The sequence below is a fragment of the Gobio gobio genome, assembly GCF_949357685.1.
Source record: "Gobio gobio genome assembly, chromosome: 25".
NCBI lineage: Eukaryota > Metazoa > Chordata > Actinopteri > Cypriniformes > Gobionidae > Gobio > Gobio gobio.
The window spans coordinates 32,099,219-32,105,983 of record NC_137121.1 but is presented as its reverse complement, the minus strand read 5'-3'; the positions used below and the strand labels follow the sequence as shown (position 1 = coordinate 32,105,983).

Below are 6,765 nucleotides of genomic sequence, written 5' to 3'. Positions count from 1 at the left end.
ATGAGCGGCAGAGGCAAAACCGGCGGCAAAGCCAGAGCGAAGGCTAAGACTCGCTCCTCCAGGGCTGGACTGCAGTTCCCCGTCGGCCGTGTTCACAGGCTTCTCCGCAAAGGCAACTACGCTCAGCGCGTCGGTGCCGGTGCTCCTGTTTATCTGGCGGCTGTGCTCGAGTATCTTACCGCTGAGATCCTGGAGTTGGCTGGAAACGCTGCTCGGGACAACAAGAAGACCCGCATCATCCCCCGTCACCTGCAGCTGGCGGTGCGCAACGACGAGGAGCTGAACAAACTTATGGGCGGAGTGACCATCGCTCAGGGCGGCGTGCTGCCCAACATCCAGGCCGTGCTGCTGCCCAAGAAGACTGAGAAGCCCGCCAAATCCAAGTAAACGGGTTGCAGACTGTCTTCTTAAACCAAAGGCTCTTTTAAGAGCCAATCATAAAATCTCATAAAGGGCACGTTGTTTGTTAATATTTATGTACACCATAAAGGTAGTTGATTAGAAAAATAAATCCTCAACAAATTGTAGATTGCTGCCTATAAACGTGTATTAATATAACAAAGTGGAATGTAAGCAGGTCTTAGTCTTAAATTGAACATCTACAATTTAATCCCTCAATGTTTTAAATTGGAGCAGAAAGTCTTAAGTTTAAACATGGTATTAATAATAGATTTCATAAAATGGAGTTTACTGTATAAATTGTCAAATTTTGGATCAATCAAAATACTGCTCTTAAAGGGATAGTTCACACACAAAAAAAGAAATTGGTAAAGAGAACACAAATTTGAGAAAAAAATTAAAAGATATAAAAAAATATTAGTTGTTTAACTTTTAATAAATTGATGTGAAATTGTTTGTTTCATGATTTCAATTAGACATGCTTTATAAAATGTGAAATTAAATTTCATGCTTTGCAAAAAAAAAAAAAAAAAAAACTATAACACTTAAATCAAGATGCATTTACTTGAGATGCAAAATGGAGGAAATTAATTCTTGTTTTCTGAGAAACCGAACAAAGTCAAGTGGGTTTATGCTTAAAACAAGAATAAATGTCTGTCAATAGGTATGAACATTACTTTTTTATTTGAATGAAGTTGATTTTTCTGAACCCATTAGCAGACATTTGTTGTTTTAATCATAAAATCACTTTCACAAGTTTTCTTGTCATTTTGCTTCTCTGGAAAACATTTGAAGCTTTGCTAATAACCTACCACTCGTGCTTCCTAGACATTTACATTTAGAGAACATATTGACATTCAATTGATGTTCCCTTCAATTCATTCCTCAATTTTTCTTCAATTGATCTTACATTTACCTTCATAAAACCTGCAGAAACCCTGACAAAGTGTGCATGCTTATGGACATCCTGAAACGTGTTTGCTTGAAAGAGATCATTCTTTGGGCCGTGTGTCTTATTTGATTCCAGTGATTGATTGTTCGATTTCAGAACAAATAAATACAATAATATAAGTATAAAGCTTATGGGTCTGTTCCGCTGTTTGAAGAGCAAAAGTAAAGGGAATAAAACACTTTGAGCGGGAAAACCCTCCACTTGTTTGAAAAGAGGGAACGCGCAGTCATTGGCTAGCAGTCATAAGCACACGTCACATATCAGCCAATCACAAGCCTCTGCACTCTCGACACTATGAGCTCATGCCGGTAGAACGCTTTAAAGGCAGGCGTGTAACATAAAACCAGAATTTCCAGCGCCAGCAGGTAGAGGTGTGCGATACCGCTAGATTTGGTATCGATCCGATACCAAGTAAATACAGGGCCAGTATCGCCGATACCGATACCAATATTGATACTTTTTAATAATTAAGGTGGATGCGTCTTCAACCTAAATCTAAATGAATTTTCATGACTTTTAATTTGTTTTTGTGATTTGCATTTTGGGTTATTAATCAGTACTACAAAAGCTTTTGTTCAGAAACAACTTTTGGTTACTTCTGTTTTATTTAAATAAACAAAGTTACAAAATGATTACTTCACAAATATAAAAAATGTAAAAACAAATTCTCTTTTCAAGTAGCATGTTAACAAAAAATGTTTCTCCTCTTTAGTGCACTTCTTTTCAGGATTTTTTTCTTAAATAAACAAAGTCACAAAGTCACAAAGTTTTACATACAACGCTCCTCTTTCTCTCTGCTGCCATTCTCCGCCTCTGACTGACTGCTGTTAGAAATGCGCGGCTGAGCGGCGCGCGCGGCTGACTGCTGGTGGTAGCGCTAGTGGTGAGTCACGTGATGGTACAACACAGGAGAGGGGGAGGAGAGCAGCGTCGAGCACGAGCAGCACTCTTGAGAGCTTGCTCTGCTCTGTGACAGCAGCAGCATTTTGACAAACACGGCCAGGTCGCAAAACGAGAGAAACTGAAACTTAAGTATCGATATTTTCACGTTGGTATCAATCAATACCGATACCAACGTTGGTATCGATATTATCGATATTAGTATCGATCTGCCCACCTCTACCAGCAGGACAGAGAGAAGTGAACTAAAGCAATGGCAAGAACCAAGCAGACCGCTCGTAAATCCACCGGTGGCAAAGCCCCGAGGAAGCAGCTCGCTACTAAAGCCGCCCGTAAGAGCGCTCCGGCCACCGGAGGCGTCAAGAAGCCTCATCGCTACAGGCCCGGGACCGTGGCTCTGCGAGAGATCCGCCGTTATCAGAAGTCCACCGAGCTGCTGATCCGCAAACTGCCCTTCCAGCGTCTGGTGAGGGAAATCGCTCAGGACTTCAAGACGGATCTGCGCTTCCAGAGCTCCGCCGTCATGGCCCTGCAGGAGTCCAGCGAGGCTTATTTGGTCGGCCTGTTTGAGGACACCAACCTGTGCGCCATCCACGCCAAGAGAGTCACCATCATGCCCAAAGACATTCAGCTGGCCCGCCGCATCCGCGGAGAGCGCGCCTAAACCCGCACCTGCATCAGCCGCTACAAACCCCAAAGGCTCTTTTAAGAGCCACCAAAACTACACAGAACGAGAACATTTCCAGTTTAACGCTTAAAACGAGTAGAAAGTTACATTATCACTAACTAGGTTTTAGTTTTATACAGAATGAATAACGTTTACAATAAGAAGCATGTTTTTTATGGATTTGTTAAATGCAGTTTGTTGTATATATTAATCTTTCCATAGAGGTGACAAAAAAAAAACGTTTTAATTAAATTTGATCTCAGTTGTCCAGTTGTAGAAAGTCTATTTTCAAGAGTTCTGAGTGCCAAGGAGACAAAGCTGACAATGTCTCAGAATTACACTCGTAACTCATTTTTATAGGTTTTAATGTTTTTGTATTTAGATGTTTGCCACTTTTATCACCTTCAAACAGTCTGAAACATGAACAGTAGGTTTTTTTCCAGCTCTCTTTAATTTGACCATCCAGAGTTATGAAATCTTCAGCTACTCCCTAATAATGGCATGGTCCGTTTTGAAACGTATCACATGTTGAAAGCCAAAGAAGAGATTATTCTTATGGTGTAAATTCAGCTAAAGGGAGACGTGCAGTGTAAATCAGAGGCCTGGCTCATTTATATTGAGCAAATATATCTGAAATGTCACAAAAATATGCAGTTATAATGCAATTAATTCATTCAATACATTAATTGTCATTCAGCATCTCTGTATATGATATAATGAAGATCTTCATCAAACGAATCATTATAAAACTTGGTTTTTAATATTACACAAAGGACGGGTCCTGTTAGATCAGGGTTAGGGTTAAATCACATGGTTTTGTGCTCTAACTACACAGAGGGGAGGGGCGTGTTGTGCCTTGTGACGCGGCACTGGTTTCTGTCAGGTCCTGTAAGCACATATAAACGGCCTCCTTGTAGCGCTTATCCTTCATTCGTCGTTCTCATTTGACTGTCTGACGCTAAAACAAACATGTCTGGAAGAGGTAAAGGCGGCAAAGGACTCGGTAAAGGAGGCGCTAAGCGTCACCGTAAAGTTTTGCGCGATAACATCCAGGGAATCACCAAACCCGCCATCCGTCGTCTGGCTCGCCGCGGCGGTGTCAAGCGCATCTCCGGTCTGATCTACGAGGAGACTCGCGGAGTGTTGAAGGTGTTCCTGGAGAACGTTATCCGCGATGCCGTGACCTACACCGAGCACGCCAAGCGAAAGACCGTCACCGCCATGGATGTTGTGTACGCGCTGAAGCGACAGGGACGCACCCTGTACGGCTTCGGAGGTTAAACGCCTGAAATCTAGACTACACAAACCCAACGGCTCTTTTAAGAGCCACCCACACTGTCATAGAAAGAGTTATGTTTTAGCCATATCAGTTATACAGAAATGTATTAGTTCTGAATAAACGGAAGTATGTAATCTCCGCAAAGAAACTACTCGCGTTCAGAATTTGAACGGGTATTTTATAGTTTCTGAATTGTTTACACAGAAATACTGGTATTTCAGACACAATGACCACAACATAAAACTCATGCACCAATTCAGCTAAACTACAAGCACAATTCCTGCTTTACACTCACTTTGCAGTTCTAAAACAATATTTTCCAAAACACTACACACATTTCTCTGCATTTGGCAAAACTTTTTTGCAGAACATCTCTTGTTTTCACAATGAACACACTGCCACTCAAATGTGCACACTGACCATCACATGGGCAAACACCTGTCACAGTTTTACAATTAGCAAACAGCTTTAGCATAAAAGGGCAACAGGTGAGCTCTTCTGTTTTGCAACAGCATAGTTTTTAATTTATTTTTGTTACTGTATCTGTAAATTCAATTCTTCTGTTGTTTTGTATATACTTTGTGTTGGTTGGGATGTACACTGTGTACATTGTTTTTGTGGGATAAATAAACATATATGTGTTACAATGTATTTGTGTGTTCTATAAAAGTATAGAACATGTATTCTCAAAATATAATTTTTTGTTTTCATTGTTTTGAATGTAAATGTTCATTTTGCAGGATAATTGAGGGGTTTTGCCCATTGTGTGTGTGTGTGTGTGTGTTTTTATTTGTGTGTATAGTTCTGAGAGTACGAGGCATGCTTTCAGAAAATGTGTGTAAACAATCGAGAAAAACTGTAACTAACGTTAATTGCTTTGAAGTTAGCATTTTTTTCCACAAAATAATACTAATATACTTTCTAATAATGTTAATGTTTCTTTCAGATAAGTTAACTATTACAATTGAAAGTGAAAGAAAGTTACAGAACCATGCAAAAAAAAGAAAAAGAAGTGAAATGTCAGGGGTGGAAGAGGCTTTTGTGCATACGATAATTTATGGTATAATAAGCTATTTTAAATGGTATTTTATAGTTATGCGGAATGTCTTTTAAAAATTGTATTAAAACAAAAAATAAAGAGCGGGAATTGAACAAAGGAAACGGAGTCTGTGGGGGGAGTCCTTGAAACATAAAACGGTAGGCGTGGCTATCAATTAACCGCCCGTGATTGGCCCTCATTTCTCTCGTGATGCCTTGAGTTGTCCAATGAAATACGAGTTTTGGGGTTTGGCCTATGAAATCAGGCAATCAGAAGTTTACCCTATCTCTTTGTAAATTAGCATATGGTAGTGTATAAAGAGCTCTGTTTCGCTCCTGAGCTCACATTGATCCGGAATCAGCATCATGCCTGAACCAGCAAAGTCCGCACCTAAGAAAGGCTCCAAGAAGGCCGTCACGAAGACCGCCGGTAAGGGAGGAAAGAAGCGCAGAAAGTCCAGGAAGGAGAGCTACGCCATCTATGTGTACAAAGTCCTGAAGCAGGTTCACCCTGACACCGGCATCTCCTCCAAGGCGATGGGCATCATGAACTCTTTCGTCAACGACATCTTCGAGCGCATCGGCGGTGAGGCGTCTCGTCTGGCGCACTACAACAAGCGCTCCACCATCACCTCTAGAGAGATCCAGACCGCCGTGCGCCTGCTGCTGCCCGGAGAGCTGGCCAAACACGCCGTGTCCGAGGGCACAAAGGCTGTGACCAAATACACCAGTTCAAAGTGAGGCGACCTCTAACCATAACCACACCTTAACCACCCCAAAGGCTCTTTTAAGAGCCACCCATCTTCTCGTTTAAAGAGCGTATAATGCTTGAGAGATTAATTGGTATTGGTCAGTTTCAGTAAAATGTCATTGAGAACAAACATTTGTTGTAAATCTCATGTTAACATAGAAGATAAGTGCAATTTTGGGCAGCTTCTTTTACATGCAATGTAACGAGGTGCATCTGGAGCAGGACAATAGAAACGTCAGTTTTTCTCTCATCCAATTTCTGTGGTAGTGAAATAAATCGATTATGCTTGTCATTACCGACAATTGCTATTAATTCTACAAAAGCTTACTTGTTCATAATTCTCCATATCACAGCATATCATATGATTCCAAAATAACTAGGTATATTCAGTTTTATTTGTACAGATGTTTGGTTCACTCGCATAAAGTGATCCTAATTATTTGTTGACACAGTCAAAAAAGATTTTAAAGTTAAACATATCTTATGTTACTGCATCTACCTCTATACATTAGGCTTCAGTATTTGGGTAATTTGCATTATCAAGACTAAATTCAAGTTTGATCCTTGAAACCTTGTCATCACTCCATTCCAACCAGCCAAACAATTTTGTAAACACTCATACTGTTAGTTAATAAAATAACACTATCGTTGTTCAATCAGTTTCAAGAATAAAAGTATACCCATTTAAGCTCATCAGTGTCCAAAGTTTTAGGTTGAGTTTCTTAGTTTTGGTAACACATTCTCACACCCAACTCGTCACATATTGAGGCTCGGTCAGG

At 40.6% G+C, this 6,765-nt stretch overlaps 4 protein-coding genes across 4 annotated transcripts; all 4 read left to right on the top strand.

Annotated features, from left to right (window-relative positions):
- LOC307121495 (histone H2A-like) lies at positions 1 to 387 on the top strand (the record flags this gene model as incomplete). The annotated part of the gene is made up of 1 exon (XM_079809098.1): positions 1 to 387. One exon carries the CDS (start codon positions 1 to 3, stop codon positions 385 to 387), a length of 387 nt encoding a protein of 128 aa, XP_079665224.1.
- Positions 388 to 2,504: 2,117 nt separating this feature from the next.
- Positions 2,505 to 2,915, top strand: LOC307121839 (histone H3.2-like; the record flags this gene model as incomplete). The annotated part of the gene is made up of 1 exon (XM_079809598.1): positions 2,505 to 2,915. One exon carries the CDS (start codon positions 2,505 to 2,507, stop codon positions 2,913 to 2,915), a length of 411 nt encoding a protein of 136 aa, XP_079665724.1.
- Positions 2,916 to 3,887: 972 nt separating this feature from the next.
- LOC307121972 (histone H4) lies at positions 3,888 to 4,199 on the top strand (the record flags this gene model as incomplete). The annotated part of the gene is made up of 1 exon (XM_079809763.1): positions 3,888 to 4,199. One exon carries the CDS (start codon positions 3,888 to 3,890, stop codon positions 4,197 to 4,199), a length of 312 nt encoding a protein of 103 aa, XP_079665889.1.
- A 1,402-nt stretch (positions 4,200 to 5,601) lies between these two features.
- LOC307121951 (histone H2B-like) lies at positions 5,602 to 5,976 on the top strand (the record flags this gene model as incomplete). The annotated part of the gene is made up of 1 exon (XM_079809739.1): positions 5,602 to 5,976. One exon carries the CDS (start codon positions 5,602 to 5,604, stop codon positions 5,974 to 5,976), a length of 375 nt encoding a protein of 124 aa, XP_079665865.1.
- Between the last annotated feature and the right edge of the window lie 789 nt (positions 5,977 to 6,765).